At 37.7% G+C, this 15,811-nt stretch overlaps 1 protein-coding gene across 1 annotated transcript in view; it reads right to left on the bottom strand.

Annotated features, from left to right (window-relative positions):
- Positions 1 to 11,046: 11,046 nt before the first annotated feature.
- The window catches only part of loxl4 (lysyl oxidase-like 4), a 104,966-nt gene continuing 100,201 nt past the window's right edge, over positions 11,047 to 15,811 (bottom strand). The window contains exon 15 of the mRNA XM_057848664.1: positions 11,047 to 15,789. Coding sequence (XP_057704647.1) covers positions 15,719 to 15,789 — 71 coding nt within the window. The 3' untranslated portion in view covers positions 11,047 to 15,718. The remainder of the gene's footprint in view (positions 15,790 to 15,811) is intronic.

The following is a 15,811-nucleotide window of genomic DNA, read 5'->3' as shown; positions in this document are numbered from 1 at the left end:
AGAGAGGATGACTGGGGCCCTGTATTGTGAGATTTTGGGGAAAAACCTCCTTAAAGCAGTAATGTGAAGTAATTTCTTCACATGCCAAATAGGGTCACAAGTAAAGTAATTAAACATTGTCCAACAAATAAAGCATGAAAAAATAATTTATATGTTGTATATTTGACAAAATAATCGCGTTTCCGAAGTCCGAGCCTGAAAGGGGACAAACCCGGAAGTGATACGTCACACCGGGAACGCGATGGCACCTCCATACATACGGCCGCCACACAAAGCCCTTCAAACAATGATTCAAACAGCGATGTAAGCGATCGATCCAGCGCAAGGGAGGAGATCCAAGTTTTTGAAGAGTTGGAGGAAGAAGAGGAGATTGGAATTTCATGTCATTAGCCAGACGCTAATCATGATGCAAACAATGTGCCTAGACTTCCTGACATGGAATGGATACAAGACCCATCGAGATTACAACACTGGTAAGATATAGGCTGTTATTATTTTCATGATTTGAAGATGCAGATATTTGCACACAATTTTATGTTTTTGTCTATCTGATGACATTGTTAAAAAAATAATAATCAGACTTCATGTTAATTTTGGCAGATCCGGCAGCTCTCGTGCATATAAAATAATAATATAAAAACGTTGGGGGGAAAGAAGGAGATGAGTCATTGTTATATCTTGACCGAGTGACCCACACGACACCTTTATTGGCTTTTACAACTTTAATCAACGTCTTGCCAAGTGACTCTGAACAACTTTTCTCTATTTTAGTGAAGGAGTAAGGCAAAAACAATAACACATCTAAATGACATGCGTACACTCTACTGGTGAACTCCCGTATTACAACTAAATAAAATCCACTATATCACAGTCGCCGATTGCTTTCTCCACTTTATTGTGGCAACAATAAGAAAACAAAGTGGCGTCTAATGGCGTGAGGAAATGTAGTTTTTTCACACAAGCAAACAGATTACAAAGCACCACTTCAGTGTTGTCCCGAGACTACATTTCCCATGATTCACTGCGTGGCCTGGGCGCTCGCGGATTCGCTGCCAGACATTAAAAGCAACATTTGTCACCTGTCAGCGGCTCTCGCGAAGCGGCGAAGCACAAACTAGAAGGCTTCAAAGCGATCACCGTGAAAGAAACGGCCAACCGTACAAATGCAATGCAATGCTTGAAGCATGAAGGTGGAAATACATAATACAAATACAGATAAATAAAAAATAAATAAACAAACTCACCGGCGGTGTGTGTCTCTTACTGCAACGTGACCGTGAACTACACGACGCCGACCCGCTTATGTGCACATCCACCCCCCTTTCCCGATTGACAGTGGATTAACCCTTTCGGGCAAGATCGTAGATGACGCACAATTTAAACACGCTTAACATAGCGAACGCAACAACAACTATGATCGGGGATAGCCTCGGCTAACGTCGCTAGCTTATACTGTTCATTCCACAACAGTTGGCAGCTCTGCTTTGACAAAGTCATCAGTCATCTATCCAAAAATCACACACAAATTACTTTTTGGCAAATCCTTGATCATAAGCAGACCGGTTAAGGAAGCAGGCATCTTCGAAGTGTTTGCAGCAGAGAACGCTACTCGATGATGGCATGAAATTCATTCGCTTCGTGCGAACGAAAGATGTCCATTTACGTGCCCTGCTATCCTTTGGCCACTCATACAACTTTTTGTTTGAGTGAGAACAAAACATCGCCACACACCGCCATGGCATCTTACTTAGAAGCAATGCAACAAACAATACTGTTCTATGGCGGACTTCCCTCGCACTTCCCGGTGTGACGTAATTTCCGAAGATTGCCAAAGAAAAGCATTTTCGTTGTCAAGGGTGTTGCTATGGGTTAGACAAAGAATCTGGAAGGGTTGCGTTAAAAAAAAAAATGAAAATATGCTTATAATTGTTTAGCCATTGATATTATTCAAAAACATGGTTGGCCAACCTTAGTTCACATTTGGCCTTTAAGTGTGAACATAGCCTTGTACTCCCAAGGATAAATCAGCACGTTTGTGCTTACTGCTCTTACAGTCCAGAAATGTCCACCGTGCCATAGTCCTGCCAACCGTAGTTTAGGTTTAGTGCTAACACGCTTAACTATGTGGTCTCCACTCAGCGTTACGTGACACACATCATAAACGTGCTTCCTAACAGCCTTTTTAGGATGAGGTTTATGCAAATACATGCATCTCTACATATTAACAGTTACAAGTGAGTGAGCCTCATATCTTTTCAGCTGGCCGGCTTGCAAGCATGCCCACGTAGCGTGCACATAGAAAACACGCAAAATGCTTGAATGGGATTGAAGGGATCATGGACGCTCCAAAGATGAAAGTTGCCAGTTGGCTGTCAAGTGGAGGCAGCAATCTGTTTGATCACAAAATCTGCCCTCCAAACACACACACATTTCCAAAGGCATGCATGGCGTACTGAGCATGGAACATTGCCTCCGAATGAGATGACGGCAAAAACGTGCTATGCAACCTAGTTGTTTGTATGGCAGCCTGGAGGTTCCATGTTGCTTGTATGGACAGGTCTGTCATTCACAGCTCGTGCACAGTCCCTACATTGTTGTGCTGTCTGTGGTCCCAGGTCAGGGTGGGGTGGGCAAGTAGGAATAAAAACATTCACTGCATGCAGGAAGTGAGATAAAAAGGTTTCTGGGGGTATTTTGCTCATTATTCTTCTGTCTTTGATCAATTTTCATCATGTTTTACAGAATTATAGTTAATACAAATACAGTGCCTTGCAAAAGTATTCGGCCCCCTTGAACTTTGCAACCTTTCGCCACATTTCAGGCTTCAAACATAAAGATATAAAATTTTAATTTTTTGTCAAGAATCAACAACAAGTGGGACACAATCGTGAAGTGGAACAAAATTTATTGGATAATTTAAACTTTTTTAACAAATAAAAAACTGAAAAGTGGGGCGTGCAATATTATTCGGCCCCCTTGCGTTAATACTTTGTAGCGCCACCTTTTTCTCCAATTACAGCTGCAAGTCGCTTGGGGTATGTTTCTATCAGTTTTGCACATCGAGAGACTGACATTCTTGCCCATTCTTCCTTGCAAAACAGCTCGAGTTCAGTGAGGTTGGATGGAGAGTGTTTGTGAACAGCAGTCTTCAGCTCTTTCCACAGATTCTCGATTGGATTCAGGTTTGGACTTTGACTTGGCCATTCTAACACCTGGATACGTTTATTTTTGAACCATTCCATTGTAGATTTGCCTTTATGTTCTGGATCATTGTCCTGTTGGAAGATAAATCTCCGTCCCAGTCTCAGGTCTTGTGCAGATGCCAACAGGTTTTCTTCCAGAATGTTCCTGTATTTGGCTGCATCCATCTTCCCGTCAATTTTAACCATCTTCCCTGTCCCTGCTGAAGAAAAGCAGGCCCAAACCATGATGCTGCCACCACAATGTTTGACAGTGGGGATGGTGTGTTCAGGGTGATGAGCTGTGTTGCTTTTACGCCAAACATATCGTTTTGCATTGTGGCCAAAAAGTTCAATTTTGGTTTCATCTGACCAGAGCACCTTCTTCCACATGTTTGGTGTGTCTCCCAGGTGGCTTGTGGCAAACTTTAAACGAGACTTTTTATGGATATCTTTGAGAAATGGCTTTCTTCTTGCCACTCTTCCATAAAGGCCAGATTTGTGCAGTGTACGACTGATTGTTGTCCTATGGACAGACTCTCCCACCTCAGCTGTAGAGCTCTGCAGTTCATCCAGAGTGATCATGGGCCTCTTGGCTGCATCTCTGATCAGTTTTCTCCTTGTTTGAGAAGAAAGTTTGGAAGGACGGCCGGGTCTTGGTAGATTTGCAGTGGTCTGATGCTCCTTCCATTTCAATATGATGGCTTGCACAGTGCTCCTTGAGATGTTTAAAGCTTGGGAAATCTTTTTGTATCCAAATCCGGCTTTAAACTTCTCCACAACAGTATCTCGGACCTGCCTGGTGTGTTCCTTGGTTTTCATAATGCTCTCTGCACTTTAAACAGAACCCTGAGACTATCACAGAGCAGGTGCATTTATACGGAGACTTGATTACACACAGGTGGATTCTATTTATCATCATCGCTCATTTAGGACAACATTGGATCATTCAGAGATCCTCACTGAACTTCTGGAGTGAGTTTGCTGCACTGAAAGTAAAGGGGCCGAATAATATTGCACGCCCCACTTTTCAGTTTTTTATTTGTTAAAAAAGTTTAAATTATCCAATACATTTTGTTCCACTTCACGATTGTGTCCCACTTGTTGTTGATTCTTGACAAAAAAATTTAATTTCATATCTTTATGTTTGAAGCCTGAAATGTGGCGAAAGGTTGCAAGATTCAAGGGGGCCGAATACTTTTGCAAGGCACTGTAGTAGCATGCTAATTTGTATTACTCCAATTATAAATATGCTAAGAAGATATATGTCCCTATTTACTGCAGGGGCTGGCGGGGAATGATCACTAGCTGCCACTACTGTTTTTCACTATCAGTGGCAGTAATTAAGCAAATGGCATGATATTTGTGTACAGTGTTGTCACAGATTACTTGAAAAATTTTAAATACTGATTACACCCAAAAAAAGTAATCTAGTTACTTTACTGATTACTTGATCATCAAAGTAACTTAGTTACTTTAAAAGTAATTTATCGTTTACTTTTTATTTTTTCAAATATATTTCCTAGGGCTGTCAAAATTATCCAGTTAACGGGCGGTAATTAATTTTTTTAATTAATCACGTTAAAATATTTGACGCAATTAACGCACATGCCCAGCTCAAACAGATTAAAATGACAGCACAGTGCAATGTCAACTTGTTACTTGTGTTTTTTGGAGTTTTGTCTCCCTCTGCTGGCGCTTGAGTGCGACTGATTTTACGGGCTTAAGCACCCATGAGCATTGTGTAATTATTGACATCGACAATGGCGGGCTACTAGTTTATTTTTTGATTGAAAATTTTACAAATTTTATTCAAACGAAAACATTAAGAGGGGTTTTAATATAACATTTCTATAACTGGTACTAACATTTATCTTTTAAGAACTACAAGTCTTTCTATCCATGGATCGCTTTAACAGAATGTTAATAATGAATAATAAAGCTGTAATTAACTCGATTAAAAATTTTAATCATTTGACAGCCCTAATATTTACTTTTTTTTCCCTCCCTTTGCTGCTTCAACATAAGAATGACAACAGAAAAATGTCATCGCATGTAATTGACTTTCCGATAATTGAATTGAAAGAGGAAGATCAGAATTTTTCACATAGGGCTTAATGTTCGAGTTAACGAGGGTTTAATTAGTCAATGGAGGTTATTACAACCCTCATTGACTCGCGCTAGCTTAGCCACTCCAGAACCCTAAAATTAACACAAATAATTGACAAACTGTATGGAATTAGTTGAAAATACTCAACCGACTAATTCAACCCCCGCTAACTCGAAGATTAAGCCTAGTGTTAAAAATTATGAATTTCGGGTTTGTGTTTCAATTTGCAACACGAATATGATGTAAACAATTCTTGCGGAGTTCGCGAGGACGAGCGGGAGCGACAACAACCCGCTGTTGCAACAGCAAAGCTACAAACCGGCCGGCAATGGAGCGGCTCCAACCTATCGCTGGAACCCTCCAGAATAAAGGAAAAATACTAATGTCCATTCATGGACGCGCACAGATCAACATTCCCTCACACATCTCAACAGGTGGCTGCACTCGAATGTTTACCCGCGCTGGCAGTGCTGGCACACGTCTTTCACAGTCCCAAAACACTTAGCGTGTGTGACTCGAGCCCAAAACAGGAAGTAACGAAGAGCGGTTACCATAGAAACGAACATTTTCTATTCAAAATGCTCTTCATACATGACTACAATAGTCTTCATTCTACATACATTCTGAGGCAATAACAAAATAGTCACCCACATACACTAAAGCCAGAGTTATGCTCCCGCGTTGCGATGACGGCGCAGCGACTACGGCGTCATTCGACATTCGATGGTTCTCCGGCCAGGTGACGCATTGCTCTGTAATTCACCGCCAAGCCACTAGAGGGATGTTGTGTTATGTTTGTATGGTTTTGGGGCATGCTTGTTGACCTTCTCTTATCTAGTTTAACAGAGGAAAAAAATAAACAATGCAAGATGGAACGCTTGAATTTGGATCTTCAGCTCATCAACATTGAATAAATGTTGAACATACAAATGTTGAGGCGCAGGCGACGCAGAAGACTGTTTTGAGGCGGTCTGTCTGTTTTGATGCCGCATAGAGTTCTTCTGGCCTTGGGTGAAAACCAGCTAGCTGTGGCGGCTAGCTTCAAACTGGCGTTTAGCACTGCGTCCAGCGTTTTGTCCGAGGTCTGCAAAGCCCTCCAGCCCGATTTGTTTGCCCTGTCCTACAACCAGCCAGTGGGAAGCCATAGCAGATTTCTGGCATCTATGGAACTTCCCAAACTGCGTTGGAAGCCTTGATGTTAACGTTATCATAAAAAGCATCGAGGCACTCTCAATCAGTGACGATGGTATCGTGTGTGAACTGTGTGTTATTGAAAATTAAAGATCAAAACTCTTTTGACACCAAACCTGTAATTTACTCTTCATATACTTAAAGTGTGACACGTAAATAAGTCACAGACTCACAGCAAACACATGTACACAATAAATTATGAAGTCCACCAACCAAAAATATGACATAAAGTGATAAAAAGCTGGCAGTTTTTGGCCGACCGGGTCATCGCTTCGTGTGGCCACTCAATTCCGAACACACACGTCTCGGTGGTTCTTCCATTTTTTTATTCAATCGCTGACCTTGCCGTTTGGCAAACTTTATGATGTCTTGACAAGACTTGCTCTTCGATCATACTCCCACCGGCTTGGTCCATTTTTGCGTCTAGAAAAATAATGTTTTACAATGGCGGTGATTTCGCGCTGAACCAGAAACAACAGTCTGAGTGAACCAAATCACAGTCCATTTCCGTCACGTCATATGCGGAAGGAAGTTGATTATGGATATTAACCAATTTTTGGATATATACTGTAGATAAAAAGTCTATATACGGCTGTATAGTTGCTTCTAATGTCAATGCAACTCTTTTATGTGTACTGTGTATAACCAGACGACAATTTTAATCCCCAAGTTCCCAAAAGTTGTGTTTGGAGGTAAGTTTAGCGCGTCCCAAGGTGGGTGAATGCAGTCAACCAGGTGCTCAGCATCGGTCCTGTTTACCAAGCAACTGTTTGATGCTGTTTGGGAAGCAACCACTTCACAGACCCTGTTTTATTTCTGGGCGGACTTGTCAACTGAGAGCAAGTCAAACATGCTGTTATGACATTTCCTTCCCAGACACCCACTTTATACCTGGTATGATACGATGGGTTTGGTCATCACTTCCAGGATACTCTCCGTGTTTGTGTTGCTCAAATAGTTTGTCAGGTAGTTTTTAGAGGTGCTGTTGGCGAAAGATGAATTCAAAAGAAAGTTTGTAACTTTCATCGCAGTCGTTTTTCTGTGGGTTCAAAACAGCGCGTTACGGTTAGTTGGCGTGCAGGTGGAATGCAAATGTTAACCAACACAGCATCGTTTGTCTTGTTCAATCAGGAGAAATATATATAGACAAATAGTCTGCATAAATCAACAGGAAGCAGACGGCAACTTAGTGTGAGAAAGTCATATTGATTCAGTCGTGATGAATGATGATGTGAAGTGACTCAACCAATGTTTGTCCAAATTAATTCGCTGATGATTTGACGTTTCATTAGCCAATTGCCGGAGTCATATTTAAATGTTTTCGGAAAGAAAAAGAAGAAAATAAACCACAAAATCAAAACATTAAAAGAGCTTAGTTACCACAATTCGACTTTTGTGGGTTATGAGGTAGAGGCCTGTGTAGCTTCTCAGACATAAAGATGAAGCATGTTGATATCGTTGGTGATATTGTTAAAATAATTGAAAAATGACAAAGCCAAGCATGCTAAAAGGTGTTGCTTAAAATTTTACGAGCCAGCCCTCTCGTGACTCAATTTTGTAAGACACAAAAGCCTGGTAAAATACAAATATTTTGCCCCTACCGTATTGGCCCGGATATAAGATGCACTGAAAAAAGCCTGAAAAAGAGGGGGATCGTCTTATATTCGCGGTCTAGACAGTATACCCATTCACGACGCTATATGGCGCCAGATATCATTGAAGCGATGTTCTGTCATGATTAGGGATGGGAATCGAAATCCGATTCCAATTCAGAACCGGTGCCTTGTGTTTCGAGGCCTCGACATCACAATGGAAAAGCCTGAACGATCCCTTTAACATTTCCTAAAGACGCATATTGCGTTTTGACGTGTCTTGTTGTCCAGACGCATCAAACTAGCATGGCGCCAAGAACCACCCGCTCCAAAGTTTGGCTACACTTCACCAGGAAAGAGGGTGAAAATGAAAGGTTACGATGGTTTAGCACGAGCATTGCAGCCGTAAACATAACAATGACAGCACGTAGGTTCAAACGCTCGAAAGTGTGTCTTTACTTCATGAGGAAAAATTACAACAAAACGACTTACAGTCTTGCAAGGTGGAGATAACTGCATCGGGAGGGAATAAGACTGCACTGTCCTCACAGAGACGTTGATTAGCTGCTAATACAGCTAAACGGTTAGCATGCGTTCGCTAGCATTAGCACATCGTTCAATCTACTACACAACTGGATTTAAGAGTCCGATCGCGAGTGGAAGCACACAACAACAACACAAAAGACGACACATACAGGCGTTGCCTCTGTAGATATTTTACAAACATTAAAAAAGAAAGTAGGCTCGTAGCAGTGTTTCCCCTCTCTCACTAACTCGCTCACTCGCTTGGATGCGGCATTTCTTCTGCGCGTGTAAGCGCTCTTCTTCACGTGAGGAAGCGCAAAGAAGAACGTGTTCACGTGATTTTTTTTCCGACCAGCAGCAGAAGTAGCAGCCACTGTAAGAAATGTGACGAGATGTCAATATTGTGGAGGTGGGGAACACACCATAAATTTTGCTACTGAAAGTCCGACCTGCATCAGAGTTAGCATAACATTCAACTGTGTGAATTTGCTAACCTGCAAAACTCGATTAGGAAGCTGCTTTGATAGAAGTGTCCTCCTTTATGTGTTTTCTACCGTTAATTAAACTGTGAGAAATGTAGTGAACCGAGGTTTACGCGCTTCTCCCCAATTTTCATTTTTATTTTATTTTATTTATGTTGTCTTAATGCGCAAAATTATCGCGTTAACGGGCGGTAATTATTTTTTTAAATTAATCACGTTAAAATATTTGACGCAATTAAAATGACAGCACAGTGCAATGCCAACTTGTTACTTGTGTTTTTTGGAGTTTTGTCGCCCTCTGCTGGCGCTTGGGTGCGACTGATTTTATGGGCTTAAGCACCCATGAGCATTGTGTAATTATTGACATCAACAATGGCGGGCTACTAGTTTATTTTTTGATTGAAATTTTACAAATATTTTTAAAACGAAAACATTGAGGGGTTTTAGTATAAAGTTTCTACAACTTGTACTAACATTTATCTTTTAAGAACTAGAAGTCTTTCTATCCATGGATCGCTTTAACAGAATGTTAATAATGTTAATACCATCTTATTGATTTATTGTCATAATAAACAAATAGTCCTTATGTATACCGTATGTTGAATGTATATATCCATCTTGTGTCTTATCTTTCCATTCCAACAGTAATTTACAGAAAAATATGGCATATTTTATAGATGGTTTGAATTGCGATTAATTACGATTAATTAATTTTTAAGCTGTAATTAACTCGATTAAAAAATTTCATCGTTTGACAGCCCTAGTAAAAACACTCAAAAAAATAACTCAGTATATAATTTTCTCACAAATTTTATTGTATAAAAATTAGGGCTGTCAAAATTATCGCGTTAACGGGTGGTAATTAATTTAATTAATCACGTTAAAATATTTGACGCAATTAACGCACATGTCCCGCTCAGACAGATTTAAATGTCAGTCGAGTGAAATGGCCACTTGTTAATTGTGTTTTATGGAGTTTTGCCGCCCTCTGCTGGCGCATGGGTGCGACTGATTTTATAGGCTTCAGCACCCATGAGCATTGTGTAAGTAATTATTGACATCAACAATGGCGGGCTACTAGTTTATTTTTTGATTGAAAATTTTACAAATTTTATTAAAACGAAAACATTAAGAGGGGTTTTAATATTAAATTTCTATAACTTGTACTAACATTTATCTTTTAAGAACTACAAGTCTTTCTATCCATGGATCGCTTTAACAGAATGTTAATAATGTTAATGCCATCTTGTTGATTTATTGTTATAATAAACAAATACAGTCCTTTTGTACCGTATGTTGAATGTATATATCCATCTTGTGTCTTATCTTTCCATTCCAACAATTTATTTTGCAGAATATATATATATATAATTTATAGAAAAATATGGCATATTTTATAGATGGTTTGAATTGCGATTAATTGCGATTAATTACGATTAATTTTTAAGCTGTAATTAACTCGATTAAGAATTGTAATCGTTTGACAGCCCTAATAAAAATTATTGAATTTCTCATGATGTTACAAACTGTTGTAAAATTATGAAATCCCTTCATATTATGATTTTAGTCCCATAGCGATATAGTTTAAATGACTTGAGAAATAAGGACTATTTTTTTTTCTTTTACTTTTGCCTTAATTATACAACTTTATTCTTGAAAGAATAGAATTAAAAATCTCAAATCATCCAAATAATATTTATGAATATATTTTACATTTATTTAAAACACCTAATTTTCCCAAAATTACTTCAAATTTGTATTTGTCAAATGACTACTTTTTCCCTCTTAAAATGTTAATCTTGAAAAACCTATGGATATTAATACGTCATTTCTAATCATTGAAAGTTTGCTTTTTTTATATAATGAAAAACTACTCTGAAAAAAAATCAAGAGGATGATGTGAGAAGCAAACAACAACTTGGTGTGTGACAATGAAGTTTTATTGATTCACAGTCATGATGAATGGATCGATGATTTGAAGAGACTCAGCCAGTGTATATCCACACTTACAGTACCTGCTGTTTCTTCAAGCACAAATACAAAGATCACCTTCATACATTTGCACCAGAAAAAGAAAAACCAGGGTACAGATGGTAAGAATTGTGTGTGTGTTTGTGTCTGCATCACAGCAAAATGCAACTATTCACGTGTAAAATGACTTCTAAGTCCCTGAGAGCTCTGCTTTCTATGAATGAGATTTGGAAGAAGCACCTTTTGGCTCAAACTCTCACTGGTCATTGGTTTGCTACACTTACCGCGGCATATACAGTAATATGGTGAACATTAATCCACGTGATGTACAGAACTGGGTAGCATTTTAAATAACACATAGAACAGACTATAAAAATAGCAATTGTACATAAGCGCAACGTGACAGTAAACACACAATGTTGTTGACATTGAAACATAGGTATAGGCAATTAAAAAAATTACAGAGGTAAAATATTTGTTTACAATATGAGAGCTAATGAAGCTATTTCTTGTGAGAAATTAGTAGAATGTAGTATTAGCATACGTACCACACACAGGAATAAGTAGATACAGTACTTGACCAATTGTGGGAGTACAAGTGTTGTTGTTGATTTATTTTTATAAATAGCTTGACAAATGTGCTTTATATTTTATAGAATTTCCTGGTAAATGTAATTAGAATGCTGCTTATAATAAATCAACAAAAAAGCCGCAAGATTCAAAATGAGGGGAAAAAAGTTGTGGCTTATAGTCCGAAAATACGGTAATTTTTTGACGCTGTATCTGTACTTTTATTGAAGTAAAAAAAAAAAGTGAGTACTTTATCTACCACTGCAAAAATGTAAACTATATCCTTTCTAAATAACTTCTGTAAAGGTCCAACTTTATTTTTATTTCTCCTAATATCACAATTTTCTTCATGGAATGTCTTTTGAAAAATTGCAAACTTTATCCTTTCTAAATACCTTCAGTAAGAGTCCAACTTTATTTATAATTCTCTTAATATCTCAATTTTCGTCATGGAATGTCTTTTGAAAAATTGAAAATTTACTGCTTTTTTTCCCCTCGCCAATTATGATTTCATTCTATTACCTATAGACAGTGAGGTTGGTCCAAATACACTTTCAAATAAAGATCAATCTGAATCTTAGCAGATGTTCACTAGAAAAAAAGAAAAAGGAACACTGTTTACTGCGTCGACCTTTGTCTCACAGGCAAACATGTTATTGTCTTTTTGGAGAGCGCTAGTGTCAGTTGTGGCTTGCCTTTCAATTTTCTGTTCTCCTAATTTAAAGTAATCTGCATTCTGCATGTATTTTTCTTTAAAAAAAAAAAAAAAAAAAAAAACTAAATCATCATATTTAACTTCCTCTAAATCATATCTGTCAGACTCTGTCATCTCCCCTGTGGCATTTATGAAAAAGTGAGCTTTCCGTAATCCCATAAGCGGTCATTCCGCAATGTACATAAAAGCACACGCTATAGTCTTAACCCCAATTTTAAAACAAACCCAAGCAAACATAATTAAAAGGCTTTTCCTTAAATATATTTGTATTTATATGCTCTTAAAGCCTGCCGGCATGATGGCCGCAATCGTGTGGTTGTGTCACACTGGTGTTCCCTCCCATACAAAATCCCTACAGTTGCATTTTAATAACCACATTTAAAATAGAATTATTCATCTGTGTCTTGTAAAATGTCCCAAAGCCTTAATGAAAAGGAAGAACGGACAAAGAAAAAAAATCTACATAACAAACCTCTTCTTGAACACGTTGTGTGAATCCTATGAATAAATTAAATAGCAGTATAAATATGAAAACAGCAACCATATATTTCATTGTACTAAATGTTAAAAAACTAAACAAAAAATTAAAGCTTTTATATTCTGGATAGGTTGATATGGTAGCTAATTGAAAAGGAGAAGAATACTGATGTAAAAAAGATAAAGTGCCTTGTAACATAAAACTTTTACTAAATCTTGCTATCTTATTGAGAGGATAACAATTGTTTCTGTTATAGCTAAGGTAATAAATTAGAAATGACCTAATTGACTACCAAAAGAAAAAAAAAGCTGGACTGCCCAGCATTGTCTGACATACAAAGCACTTTTTCATGATTGATTTGCGCATGAAAATATAAAACAAAACCAAATGTTATCTATAAATATCTCAAAGTATTCCGCTGCTGTCTAAATGGAGGATTTAACAGTATTTCACGAGTGAAGGTTTTGATAAAAGTCCACATTCACCTTTGTTTTTAAATCATTATGCATAGACTTCACTACCAGTTGACAGGACACGGGGCTCGGGCCGATCCGTAGGGGGCCTATTTTAAAAAACGTAAAATTCAAATATTTTCAAAACCAAAGCAGCTAGCAACCTAAAACCAATCAAGCACCTCCCTTAGGCATATATGAGTCTCCATGAGCAGCGACATCAAAAATTTTTTTCGTTTCCTCATACAATTCTTGATTATCTTTTTATACAAGTTTAACAAAACTAAATGGCTATAACATACTCAAATGTTATGCTAGATGCAAAAAAATGACCAAATGCAGAGATAATTACCTATATTTTCAGGATCAATAGCAATATTTTACATATCATATAAGTTTTTGCCCAAATTAGCAACTTAATTTTTTTTTTAATTTGGTGCAAGTTTTCAACAGCTAATAAATCACTCGATTTTCACATCAGAAAGCATGCAGAATTATCTTACTTTTATTCAACAAAAGCTAAATGTGCATTTTTCTACACACAATCACAACTTATTTAGGTCGAATTCCGCTATTGTGTAGAGATACAAAATCCCACATGGCGGCCCTGACAAAACAAAGAGATTTTTAAATTAAAAATTCTTGTAAATAAATGCTTAAATCACAAAATTTTTATAGATATGAACGTAGAACAGTCTGGATTCTTGGTTAAAAGCAAAAAAAGGGGACTTATCGTTCGTTTTATGTAAATATTTCAAGCTAAAGTTACGGTATTGTGTAATCCAACATGGTGCCCGTCACGAAACAGTGCTTTGTAAGTTGAAAATTCTTGCGGCCCTCACAAAACAAAGAGATTTTTAAGTTATAAATTCTTGTAAATAAAAGCTTAAATCAAGGAATTTCTATAGATATGAATGTAAAACAGTCTAGATTCTTGGTTAAAAGCAAAAAAATGGGCAGTTATCGTTCCTTTTACGGAAATATTTCAAGCAAAAGTTATGATATTGTGTAATCCAACATGGCGGCCGTCACGAAACAAAGAGGTCTTCACGTTAAAATTCTTGTCAATAAATGCTTAAATAGCATAATTTCTGTAGATATGAACGTTGAAAAGTCTAAATTCTTGGTTAAAAGCAAAAAACTGGCAGTTATCGTTCAATTTATGTAAATATTTTAAACCAAAATTACGGTATTGTATAATCCAACATGGCGGCCGTCACGTAACAGTGCTTTACAAGTTGAAAATTCTTGTATGTAAATGCATAAATCACAGAATTTCTATTGATATGAATGTAAAACAGTCTAGATTCTTGGTTAAAAGCAAAAAATGGGCAGTTATCGTTCCTTTTACGTAAATATTTCAAGCAAAAGTTATGATATTGTGTAATCCAACATGGCGCCGTCACGAAACAAAGAGGTCTTCACGTTAAAATTCTTGTCAATAAATGCTTAAATCGCATAATTTCTATAGATATGAAGGTAGAACAGTCTAAATTCTTGGTTAAACGCAAAAAACTGGCAGTTATTGTTGATTATATGTAAATATTTTAAACCAAAATTACAGTATTGTATAATCCAACATGGCAGCCGTCACGTAACAGTGCTTTTGAAGTTGAAAATTCTTGCATGTAAATGCATAAATCACAGAATGTCTATTGATATGAATGTAAAACAGTCTAGATTCTTGGTTAAAAGCAAAAAAACGGGCAGTCATCGTTCATTTTACGTAAATATTTCAAACTAAAGTTACGGTATTGTGTAATCCAATATGGCAGCCGTCATGAAACAGAGAGCTTTTTAAATGGAAAATTCTTGTCAATAAATGCTCAAATCGTGGAATTTCTATAGATATGAATGATAAACAGCCTAGATCATTGGTTAAAAGCAAAAAACGGGCAATTATCATTCATTTTACGTCAATATTTCAAGCCAAAATTACACAAATTTTATCCATTGATTTTTTTCACAACGTTTCAAAGTGCATGCATGGTGCTATTTAATATAATAATTACCTTGAATCCTCGACTAAATCGCTCTTGAGACACTCCGGCCTACTTGTATGCATTAAAACCTTCGTGCTATTTCCACCTAAATCCGGCGTTAGAACGCAGCGTGTGTTTGAGTTTATCACAGTGAAAGCCAACTCAACGTTCTGTATGGGTCGGCCCCCTACGGGAAGGCTTGGCGCAATGTCTGTGGGAGCTGTCTTGTCAACTAATGGTGAAGTCTATGCAATATGCAATATTAACATAGGTAACTAAAGCAATAGCCAAAAAAGCTACTTTATCCGCTCTTGTCATTGGCCTGTCTAGTTGAATCGTTATGACATTTGATTCGCTGGCGAGCAGCTTTGTTCTTGTTCTTTTCTGTTACAGATGGTAAGCATCCCCAGAGCCTTGGAGCCATCACCCTCTGCTCACCTCGAGCAGTGTGTGGAAAGTTTTCACAATGCTCTACACAAAGTTGTTTGTTATTTCCCTCTGGTGCTCAAATAGGTCTTCAGTCTCTGCACTGTAAGCGTCACCTTAAAGGAGGAGGCAAAAACG

This window comes from Corythoichthys intestinalis, chromosome 10 (genome assembly GCF_030265065.1).
Source record: "Corythoichthys intestinalis isolate RoL2023-P3 chromosome 10, ASM3026506v1, whole genome shotgun sequence".
In the NCBI taxonomy this organism is placed as follows: domain Eukaryota; kingdom Metazoa; phylum Chordata; class Actinopteri; order Syngnathiformes; family Syngnathidae; genus Corythoichthys; species Corythoichthys intestinalis.
The sequence above is the reverse complement of the archived record's forward strand: the minus strand, read 5'-3'. Positions and strand labels throughout refer to the sequence as shown.